Here is a 12,428-nt window from a genome sequence, read left to right on the forward strand (position 1 = left end):
CTGGAACAATGGTGCAGCGTTACAGGTGGTAGGATGGGTGCTATTTTAGATAAAGTGCTCAGGGGAGGCTCTCTGAGAAGCTGATGTCCGCGCAGAGACCAGAATGAATAGAACAAATGAGCCATGTAATTATTTGGAAGAAAAGCATTTTAGGCCAAGAGAGAACAGCAAGTGCAAAGGTCCTGAGGTCAGAACTATCACACTGTGGGGTTCAAGGAAGAGGAAATGGACCAGTGTGGCTAAAGAAGAGGATGAAAAGACAAATATAGGAGGCAGGGGGTCAGGAATCAGAGAGACAGAGGAGCCAGATCTAGAAACCATGTTAAGAAGTTTAGATTTTATTCTGAGTGGGAGATAGGACTACTGGAGGGTTTTGAGCAACAAAACGCCATGACTTGTTTTCAAACTATCACACAGGCTGCCGCAGAGAGAGTGGACCTCAGTGGAGGAGTGGGAGAGGGAAAGAGCTGGTACAGTCATCCAGCCGAAAGGAGGGAAGGGCTGGTCCTGGGCAGCAAGTGGCAAACTGGCCTGGCAGCCAAATGCAGACCCCCACCTGCTTCTTTAAGTTTTATTGGCACACAGCCACACTCATTATTTACATATTTTCTAAGGCTTCTGCTACAACAGCAGAGTTTAATAGTTGCAAAAGAGCCTGTATGGCCCCTGAAGCTGAAAATATTGATTACCGTGCCCTGTACAGGAAAGGTGTACCGACCCCTAGTCTAGGGTAGAGAGTGGCAGGGGTCCAGGTACACCGAGGGAATGAGTTTACAGGGCAGAGGCTCTTCCACCCCAAGCCCACTCTCTGACTGCTGGGCAATACAGCCCCCCAGCTCCTCCTGGCCTCTAAGGGCTGGCAGAGAACAGGGACAGACGCTCCAAGTCCAGTTCGGATGGCAGCCTTTGAAGAGCTCCTGTGGCTGCCCAAGCGAATTGCTCAGAGTGGGTCCTCGCTTCTCCTAGCATACAGCTGCCCTTCCCGGCCACTGTCACTGATGAGGCACGGACGGGCCAAGAGCCTCCGTCACATCGGAAGCCTACAGATGCCACAGGGTCCGTGTAGCACAAGCTGCTGGATCCCACACTTGCCTCTCTCAGGCCTTATTCTTTCAGTGACTGGGGGCCAACTTCCAACTCTCCTAATCTGAATCTCACTGGCTGTGGGCTTTCTCCAAAGCCCCGGGAGGCCGCCCTCTGTCCTACCCAACAAGCCTTAAGTACCAGGACCTTAACACCCCAGGAACAGCCCTCGACCACTGACTGGTGGGGGTTGGGGTACAAATACCCCAGCTCTCTCACACCTGAGGAATCTATGCGGAATCCTCGGCTTCCCCAGGAGAAATGAGCTCCAGATGGCCACAATGGTCACTTGCTTGAAAATGCCTTTTGTGACTGCCCTTTCTCCCCACCTCACCTCTCAATGTCCCAAACAAACCTCTAACACTCAAATTCCTGCCAAGTCTGCTTCTAGGGGCCCCTGTCCTGTTTGTCTCTGATCTTCACTTCTCTTCCAAACACAGGCTGTGCCTTTTACCATTGCTACCTGCCTGACAATGGCTTTCCACTGGTCACAGTCGGGACCAGGGAAGAGAAGAACAGATGGATGCAGAGGTTCAGTCTCATGAGTGCGTGCACTATTGTCTATGGACCATGGATGGGGGGAGTTCCATCAGAGCCCCGAGTCCTACAGAATAAAGCTCCAACTCTGTTCTAGTACAAAGACTCCCAATACGGCCCCCGACCTACATCTGCAACCTCAAACATGACACCCATTCATGTCTGAAAACTGCCCCAGGCCGCCCCTGCTCACGAGCCTGCCAGGCTGAGGAGTCCTCACAGACGGGAGCACTTAGAAAAACTTTCTAGGGCTTTCTCAAATAGCATCCATTGTTCCATTTTCTCAGCTCACACTGATGACAGGGCTACTATATTGAATTTTCGAAGAAACATATAGAAGAAAGAGCACAGTCTGGGGCACCAGCAGGCCTGGCTTTAAATCCTGGCTCCATCACATATAAGCTGTGTGACTTTGGGAAAGTTACTTCTCTGAGCCTCTGTGCCCTCATCTGTAAAAGGGACACGCTAACAGCCCCTATAGAATACTGTTATTAATAGTATCAGTAAGATAGGGCAGTAGGTACCCAACACAAACCAAATGACCACGCATTACAGGTTTGCATGATTCTTCCCACTAAACCATGGGCTTATCACACTATCTGACCCATAGCTGGCACTTAACAAACTATCAAACAAATGAACACAGAACAAGTCTGCTACTCCAGCCATGCAATCTCTAATCCAGAAGCTGTAAACTCAAATGCCTACAGAAACCAGACTAATGACATCAGCGAAATGGGCCAAGGGAGTGGCTGTGGTCAACTGTGCAGCATGTGTCCCAGAATGGAGCAGCCACATTCATCCACGGCTGCCACAGCAGGCTCGATGTGGCCCAATCTGATGCGATTTCAGGATGCCTTTAAATGTTGGAACACAATGTTAAAAAAAAAAAAAAATACAGTGCAACACAATAAAGCATTTCTGCGACTGACTTTGAACAACAGGCTGCATTTGGTGAGCTCAATCCTATTTCAGAGACAGACCTTAAGATGGCTAAACTTAAATTTATATCATATAAGTCATTGTTCCTTTATGCAGGACAAGGAAAAACAGCCAATGTACTTAAGCCATACCCCTTAAAATAGTAGTAAAATAGGATTACTGATACTTACAGATACAACTATGTGGGTGTCCACTTTGTACTAGGATCTATACATGTAATCTCTCTCTCTCATAATGGATCCAATGAGATACACTCACCCAGTGAACAGATGAGGAGCCTGAGGCCCAGAGGGAACATGTGATTTACCTGAAGTCACCCAGATAGCTGGGGCCAGGACTGATACTGAAACTCAGGTGTGCTCACATCCAAAATCCTTACTCTTGACCCTACCAAGCTGCCATCGTAGGAAGTCAACATCAGTATTTAATTCAGAACACCTGACTCACACTGCCAGGATTCGATTCCTTCTGGGCACTAATCCACATATTGATAAGAGGGTTCTGAGCCCACGGTACATTGTTATGTGGAGTTGGAAGATGGATTTAAAAATCACTACTGACAATACATTTTTATGTTAGCAAATTTTCGTCAGGACCTATCTGCATAACTTGGGTTGAAGACACCTATGTCCTGGGAATCTCCTGACTCCTACAGAATAAAGGTTGGGATAAGCGAAAACATCTTGAAACCGAAGATAGGAGGAAACACAGAAACGGGGAGAGAATGAGCGCATTTGTGAGCACTGGTCCGGAACAGGCAGGTTGAGAGGCCAGACTGTCAACTGAGTGAAATCTCAATTACAGAGTAATCTAACGTATACCCAAGTACATTATCGCAACTCAATAAACAGCTCTTCAGAATTAAGTAATTCCAATTTGCTTTCATTCTGATCCGTGTCGCCCCGAGAATTTGATATTACCTACACTCAAATTACATGGCATCTTCTAAAGCCCAGATGTTCACAATCCCAGGATAGCACATGAACCATAAGCCAGCCAGCCATAAACACACTGACTGAGAGAAAGACATTGCTTGACGTGGTGCAAGCAGCTGCTATGAATACCATCAGAGGGGCCCCTATCCAGCTCCTGACACCCTGTGACCTCCCAGCCCCAGTATGGCCCACATTCTGAATGGATGATGCCATGTGGTCAGATGGCTGAGCCCAAGAAGGACCAGCTAACTTCTCCTTAGTTCCCAGATTCCTGGCTCACCAGTGGTGGATAGAGGAGGGGACACGGGGAGCCTGACCTAGCATGGACCCCATGACACAAACTTCCCAAGCCCACATGTCAACACCCACTTTTATATTTCCACCCTCCCTTTCCCTATGCTTGGCACAGGACTGTATGGGGAGAGACCACCAGTGGCCCTCTGCAGAGGAGGACCACCACCCCAGCCCTTCACCATCTCTTACCTCCTTACCTGGGAAATTACACCAACCTCGGCAAGGTATTTTAACAAACGCTTCTAGGGCAATGGGCCAAGCACTGCTCTAAGAACCTCTACACACACTGTCTTCTTGAATCCTCTGGACACACACCACTCTGAGGTACGGAATCCTATATTCCCATTCCTAGATGAGCCAGTTGATGCTGGAAGAGGTTGATGTTCAAGGTCACAGAGCTGGGACAAGATGGGGCCAGGATTTAAACCCACATATCGGGGCTCTAGAGTTCTTTCCTGTCTCTGAATTGGAATGAAGTGAAGAAAATCTGGGGAAAAACCTGCCCAGGGGTGGTTTTCCTCCCGTGACATGCCTAGGTCAGCTGCCTGCTCCCCAGCTCACATCACCTGGGTGATGTGTAAACCAGGATGCAAGAAACTCAATTTGGATAGCAGCACCATCCCCTGGGAGAAGACTTAGCCCTTGAGAACACTTTTGTTTTGTTTTTCCAAATTTCCTCCATTTCCTGAAAGAAGGAAGATTTATGTTTATTCCTTGTTGGGTTTTTTTCTTTTTCTTTTTTTTTTTTTTTTACAAGTGCAAATATTTCATCAGTACTAAAGTATCTAACCATCCTGCTAAGTCATGGCAAGGGGTGGTAAGGGGCCAGTGAGTCATTCTTCATAAGACACTTTCCCCCAAATGCTCTGGTTTGCTGCCTTCCCATGGGTTCCTGGCCAGACATCCAGGGTGACAGGCCTCCTCTGATGAGGCTTCCAATGATTCCTGCTGCTCTGGGCATCCCCTGCCTTTCATTTTCTTATTTGGCTCGGTTACCACTAGCTATGGGTGGGCGGGTGGGTGCGTGGGGGTGTGTGTGTGTAAAAAGGGTTAAATTCATTTCTCTGGGAACCTGGAAGGTAGTAAATACTCCACTCCAGAGAGGTGGGGAGCAATGATGGGAGAAGCATGAGTTAAAAGGGCAAGTTAGCAACAGGTCCAGAGATTTGTCATGAGCTTTGCATGCAGTCTGGACCCCTTCAACACTGTTTATAACATCATGATACCATGCGCCAACAAGGTTGCACGTGGCCAGTGTACTGCTCCCCCCAGCCCGAACCCCAGCCCAGGGTGGAGAGCCCACAAAGGATAAACCACTGTCCCAATAAACCCTGGCCACCCCTCCAAACAAAGGCAATGATGCTCCCCCATGGAAATCGCATCCTCAGCCCCAAAGCCCTCCGGATTTGGCGTCCCACACCTCCTCCTCCTTCAACAAGGGATGTAAAGGAAGAATAAACCCAGTGCTTTCCAGTTCCATTGGTCTGTGTGGAAAGATCAGAGCCCTCCAGCAGTGGCCACAGTCACTCATCCCATTATCTCCCTCCCAGCCTCATGCCGGGCACCTGCAAGGTGCAGGCGAGCCCGTGGAGGGCGTGAGCGGATACAGTCCATCCTCTGGTGGGTTCCCACTCCAGTGTGTGAGGCCACCATGGAAGAGGTACGATGAACTTCCAGAGGGGGCAGCTCTGGAAATCACAGATTCACTGAGTGCCTGAGAGGCCTGCAAAAGGCTGCTTCATCACAGAAATCAATCTAACGGCACAAAAAAGCAAATATATGAGCCTAATGCAATGGAAATGATGGTTTCTTTTATATATTAATGGCTCTCAATGTAAACGATTTTAAGATGGGTTTTTTTTTTCCCCCCTGTTGGTTGTTTTGTTCATGACTGCTTAATTTGTTGATCTTCAGCTTAACTGTTCATGGTTTTATGGAGATGAAATGAGTTCCTGCTGAGGCCAATAATTCATTCACTCATCCATCATTCAACAAGTATTTTAAGGTTGAGCCTTATGAAATGACCAACCGCGCAGGTCCAAATGGCTGAACACCGGTGGTTTCATATTTGGGCGTGCTCGGGACTCGTGCCAAGCCCTTGGCTAAGCCTGGGGGGACTTGTACAACATGAACCAAACCAAAAAGTGCCCCTATTCTCACAGTGCTCATGTTCTAAAGGACAAGATGGAAAATTACCAAGAACATGAATAAAGGAAAAATGTAATTTTGAAGTGTGGTGCTATGTAGAACAAGGGACAAGTGACTGATAGAAAGCACCCAGCTGGGGTTGGGGCTGGGGATATCCCCTTGGAGGGATGGCATGACAACATTCGAGCTAACACCTGACTGATGACAAATGGTCAGCCATGTGAATATCCATCTAGAGTCAGGACACCCCAGGAGGGAGAATCTCAGACTAAAGCTCCCAGCCCCCACCACTCCAGCAACCCTCAGTTTGTTTCCTGAGATTAAGAATTCCTCATATCAGTGAGATCATATGATACATGTCCTTCTCTGACTGACTTACTTCGCTTAGCATAATACCCTCTAGTTCCATCCATGTCGTTGCAAATGGCAAGATTTCATTTTTTTTGATGGTGGGGGGGTGGGAGGGATGGGGTACCTGGGTGATAGACACTGGGGAAGGTATGTGCTATGGTGAGTGCTGTGAATTGTGTAAGACTGATGAATCACAGACCTGTATCTCTGAAACAAATAATACATTATATGTTAAAACAAAAAAAAAGAAGATAGTAGGAAGGGAAAAATGAAGAGGGGGAAATCGGAGGGGGAGATGAACCATGAGAGACTATGGACTCTGAGAAACAAACTGAGGGTTCTAGAGGGGAGGGGGGGTGGGAGGATGGGTTAGCCTGGTGATGGGTATTAAAGAGGGCAGGTGTTGCATGGAGCACTGGGTGTTATACACAAACAATGAATCATGGAACACTACATCTAAAACTAATGATGTAATGTATGGTGATTAACACAACATAATAAAATTAAATTAAAAAAAAAAAAAAAAAAGACTACAGCTCCCAGTCTAGGTTCAGGCAGGGCTACCAACTAGAGGTCAAGGCCCTCACACGAACCCGTCCTTTGACCAAGGAAACCAACTCAGGAGACTTCCAGGGAAGGGGGAGGAAGGGAGGGGACGTCGATCCATGTTTTCACCTTCATACACACCAGGTATCATTCCACAGCTGGCATAAGAGGAATAGCTTCATTATTTCATTCACTAAAGTAATGCTATATTAAAATTTTAATCGGTGAACATAACGCTGGAAAATGAGTACATCCATACACTGCAATTTTCCAGTGTAAACTGTCAAACCCATTTTTTTTTTTTTTTGCAAAAGCAATACTGCAACACAAAGAAAAATCCATAAAGATGCTGGTATTCTTTGCTCTACCAACTCTACCCCTAGGGAATTTATCCAAGGAAATAATCTGGTTCAATAGAATAAAAATATTCTCTTTAGAAGAACTCCATTGAGGTGTTAATTGATGCAGAGGAAAGATAAAACAAAAACCAAAAACACCTGGAATTACCTAAATGACAACAAATAGGGAGATTTTAAGAAATGGGGGGGACTCACTTGATGAAACAGTATACAACCATTAAGCATTACAACAGAGATTATCTAGACTTTCAAAAATAAATGGGATCTCCAGCCCTTGGAAGGGGCAGAAAGGGCAACAACGTGCATATTTTAATGTAAAGCATGTTGACAATACCTCAAGGTGAACAAGAACAAGAAAACTGGAAAGAATTGAATCAAAGCCAGTGGGGGGGGGGGGGGGGTATTTATTTCAAAAGTCCTTCCAAACTATTGCCATTAAATCGCATTTTCAGTTAAAACAAAAAAAAATCCCTCAGAAACTATTGTACACTCTCCTAACAAGGCAGAAGACCACCACCGAAACACAAGGACGTTGGTTCAAACTTTAAATGCAAAATAAAGCCAAACCTGGAGATGCCTTCCATGTTGTATACCCCAGAGGTTCCCACAGGTGGACCCTATAATAAGATTCAACTTGTTGAATAACAATGCAATATGCATGATTTTACAGTAACTCCGCCTCTTTCTCTGCAGGGTGGGAATGGGGGACTGGAAAGGGTGTGTCTTTCCACTGAGATGAGAAGAGGCACCTGGATTCCTCCCACCCTCTGAGGGTGGGGCCAAGGCAGCCGGTGAAATCAGCCCCGTGGGACGGGCCACTCACCTTTCACAATCAGCTCGGCATAGTTGGACACACCGGAACCACCGTCGGAACGGATCACACAGCGGTACTTGCTCACACTCCGATGGGCGGTGTCGGCCACGCTGACCGTGGCTGAGAAGCGCCTGTGGTTGACCACGCGGGTGACCATGAGGGCCGTGTCCCTGCCGTTCCATTGCTGCAGGACAGAGGGAGGGAGGAGGAGAAATCACATCACCTTACGGCCCCCGGGGACCCCCAGCTCGGAAGCTCCACCTGTCCCCACATCCCTGGGGCCATTGCTTTCCTTAAGAAGGAGTATCGATGGCTGGCTTTTGCAAGTGATCTGACTCAAGTGTAAACTTTGCTAGCGAGCTGATTCAGGAGGGCAGTGCCTGATGGTAAGAAGAGAGGGCACAGACCTCCTCCTGACACCTTGGTTCCCTGCTTGGCCTGAGCTTGAGGCTGGCATTTGGCCCTGAGCCCTCCTCCCATCTTCCTTCATCTCTTAAGCAGAACCCACAAGGTTCCCCCAAAGACAGACTCAGATAGGCTACTGAAAATATAACCCATGAAGTGACAACAAACAACCTGGCCCTCAGCCCATGGCTGGTGCCCTCATACCCCACCCACAGGCCCTGAGGGACCTATCTGTCTCCAGGCGTGGTGTGGATGGTGGCTTCCCAGCACCTCTCCTCCTTGGCATTTGCTTTTTCCTCAGCCTGGAACCTCCCATCTGCCTGGGGTCAGTCCCTCACCCTTAAAAACTCACGCTCAGCACATTGCCGTCTCTGGTAAGTTCGCCTGTCACACCACCTTCTAGAAGCTATTTACTCTCTACTGGTTTTGTCGTTGTTGTTTTGGGGTGTTTGTTTGCCTACACGTTTCCCCCTTTAGACTAGACTCGGAGCTCCCCGAGGGCATCCTTTAGCCCCTTTTCATCTCCAGCACTGTGCCCAACTTCCCAACTTGGTAAACATTTCTAGAATCAAAGTGAATGCACAAGCGTTTTCGTCTATACTGTGCTGAATCTCAGGTGTGATATTCTGAGTCTGAATGAGCCCCTTCTATAGCAGCAGCAAGCAATGACAACTGGTAAGGTACATGCTTGAGGATACAGCCTGAGTGACTATTAAAGCACCTTCTATGAGCCAGACCCTGAATCTCCTTTTTAATCCTTCCAGCCTTGTTTGAGGTATTACTGCTGCTCTCCTTAGCAGAACCCAAATGTCAGTGTGGCTGAGTACATATGTAGAGCAAGGAAGTCCCTTATCCAGCTTTTCCGACTTCGGGTCAAGCATCTTTTCACTGAGACCCTATCCTCACTGCCTTTATTTCATTTCCGAAAGTAAAATTGAGTGTTTTAATTATCTAGTTGGATTTCGGGAAACTTTAGGATTTAGGAGCTTCTCCACAACTGAAAACTTCCATGATGCAATCTTCACCCCTTCCTGTCCATAGTAAACACCTCCAGCACACACATGACCTGCTTCCATCCATCCACGCTCCCATCCGCGACGCGTCAGGCCTGGGACATGGGAGGGGGTAGGACTCCAGGGCTCAGCTGTCCCAAGCCAATGAGATGGAACAGCAGGGAGGGCCGGGAGCAAACAGCCAAGAAACACGGGGAAACCAAGGCCTCTGTGTGACTTGCTCCAGACTGGACAGGGAGATTGGAGGGGCTGGCTTTCTTCTTTTTACTTTTTGGCATTCTCTAGACTTTCTGCCTTAAACACTGCTTTTATACTTGAAAAGAATAAAGGAACTAAAGGACATGCCAGACTTAAAAGCATGGCAGGAGGAGGGGCAGCCATAACCCCCTCCCATTCCGGAAACTCTGCAACAGGCCGGGACAAGAACAATGCAAGGGAACTGAAGGCAGAAGTAACTGGGGCGGAAACCGCCCACCACCTGCCTCATGCCCGGGTATGTTTTTGCAAGAGATGGTACAACTCGCTCAAACTCTGAGAACTGACGACCCCAGACACAAGTCCCTCTCCCAAAATATGCAGTGAGGAAGTAGAGGAAATCCTGGCAAATGCCAGGAATGTGACCTGATCTGAGGAAAAGTTGGCTGAAGGCACAGAAAGGCCTCGGAAGAGATGGGTCACCAAACCAAACCAAGCCCATTTTCTCCTCACTGCTGAGCAGTCCCTTCACACCTGGAAAGGGAGCGATGAGGCTCTGGCCGGGTATTTTCTAACCTGATTTATTTATAACATCATAAAGATTTTGATCTTTCTTAAGTTGACAGTGACTAAGCACTACTGTGGGCTAAGTGTTTTACATTCCTTCTTCATTAATTCCTCACAAAAATCTGTGAGGGGGGCCCACTTCTTACCTCCGTTGTATATACGAGGAAGCCGAAGCTCAGAGAAGTGATCTGCCTGCCCAGGCTTGCACAGCTTGGAAGTGGCAGAGCTGGGATTTGAATGCAGGCCACCGGGCATCAGCACTTGGCCCAAAGATACCATGTGGTGCTCTAACGTGGGGTGACTACTCCCCACCCCTCACCTCCTCTAGCACACTCATTCCCACACGTGGAGAAGAGAGTGTGGCCAAGAGCTACCTATGCGCCACCAATTTCTTAGCTAAGGACCACCCCCCCCCCCCCCCCGCAAAAAAAAAAAGGGAAAGACAGGGGTAGAGGAAGCAAAAATGCCTACATCCCAGCCAGACAGCTCATCAGACACAGGGCTTTTCCTCAGACCTCCAATGCTTTGAACAGTCAAGAAATTTACTTGGGAGATAAGAAGACACAGAGCACGAAGCCAGCACATGAACTCTACAGACCATCATCTAAGAAGTGAGTGGAGAACGAAAAGTACTAAGAAAGAAAATAAACCTCAAAAGAATTACGGGAAACAAACAAGGGCACCATTTGCAGGATTCAAAATAGTGCTAGAAGTGGACGGCAGACTCAACACTGCAGAAAAGCACTGACAGCTGGAGGCGGGGGTGGGGGGAGGCTTAAGAAAATAACCCAGATTGCCAAGAAGGCACCGATAAAAGGAGAGGAGGGAGGCAAACTGAGGAAGAAAACAGAGATCAGACAACATACCAGATAAGTATTTGGTACGCCTGAAGATGGGAGCTTAGGGAATGGAACACAGATTCTATCCTAAGTCACATCAGCTCACCTGCCTGGATGAAAACAAGACCCAAACCTTTAGACTGAAATGGCCTACCATTCACTTGACAAAATTTATGAAAAGCACAACAATTGAGGTACGCATTTTACTTCACAAAAATATTAGATGTTAAGGATAAAGAAGTATATAAAAATCTAGGCAGAAAAAAAAAAAATACTGTGCTGAAAACGCCTCATCTGCAACTGCTCCCAAAGCCCAGACAACCTCTGTCCTGGATGTGGCTGGTCCCCCAGTGGTCACAGCTGAGCTCCCAGGAGGCTAGATACTTGAGAGAGGCCAGGGCAGGAGCTAGGGAAAGATGGGACAGGAAATGATAATAAAACAAAAGCATACAAATGCCCAATATGTGCAGCCTTGGGCCCTGATTTCATTTCTCTCAGCTTTGGTTTCCTTACACCATTAATGGATGTGACACTGGTACCCACTTTATGAAGTTCTCGTGATGCATAAATGAGAAAGTGTACAGAGCACTGAGCCCATGATGGCGTATCCTGGTGTGAGCTGAGCTCTCCAAATTAACCACGAAATTAACCATGAAAAGTGGGGTAGGGATAATGCCCCCCCCCCCACAATGTCCATATGCTAATCCCTGGAAGAACCTGGGACTATGTCACCTTCTATGGTGAAAGGGACTTTGAAGATGTTGATTAAGCTCAGGATCTGGAAATTTGGAGAGGATCCTAGATGATGCAGGTGGGCTCAATGTAATCACAATGGGCCTCATATGAGAAAGACGGAGGAGGGTCAGAGTCAGAGACAGGACATGTGGTGACAGAAGCAGAGGTCAAAGTGACGTGACTGATGGCTTGAAGATGGAGGAAGGAACCAGAACCAAAGAATGCAGACAGCTTCGAGAAGCTGGGAAAGGTAAGGGAGCATATTCTCCGCTAGAGCCTCTAGAAGGAATGCAGCCTGGCCAACACCTCCATCTAACCCTGTAAGATTCATTTCTGACTTCTGATCTCCACCACCGCAAGGTAATAAATTCGTGTTGTTTTAAGCCACTAAGTCTAATTTGTTACATCAGCCATAAGAAACTAACAAACAGCAAAGAGCCAATTAAGTGCAAAACATTCATTTTTCACATTTAGTTTAAATTTTATTGGGCTCTTGGGTGGCTCAGTCGGTTAAGCATCTGCCTTCGGCTCAGGTCATGATCCCAGGGTCCTGGGATCGAGTCCTGCATCAGGCTCCCTGCTCAGCTGGGGAGCCTGCTTCTCCCTCTCCCTCTGCCTGACACTCCCCTGCTTGTGTCCTGTCAAATAAATAAAATCTTTTAAAA

At 47.5% G+C, this 12,428-nt stretch overlaps 1 protein-coding gene across 1 annotated transcript in view; it reads right to left on the reverse strand.

The window, feature by feature from the left end:
- PTPRT (protein tyrosine phosphatase receptor type T) overlaps positions 1 to 12,428 on the reverse strand; it is an 831,114-nt gene that overhangs the window by 697,640 nt on the left and 121,046 nt on the right. Inside the window, exon 6 of the mRNA XM_044919044.1 lies at positions 8,019 to 8,193. Coding sequence (XP_044774979.1) covers positions 8,019 to 8,193 — 175 coding nt within the window. The remainder of the gene's footprint in view (positions 1 to 8,018; positions 8,194 to 12,428) is intronic.

This window comes from Neomonachus schauinslandi, chromosome 10 (assembly GCF_002201575.2).
Source record: "Neomonachus schauinslandi chromosome 10, ASM220157v2, whole genome shotgun sequence".
NCBI classification, from domain to species: Eukaryota; Metazoa; Chordata; class Mammalia; order Carnivora; family Phocidae; genus Neomonachus; species Neomonachus schauinslandi.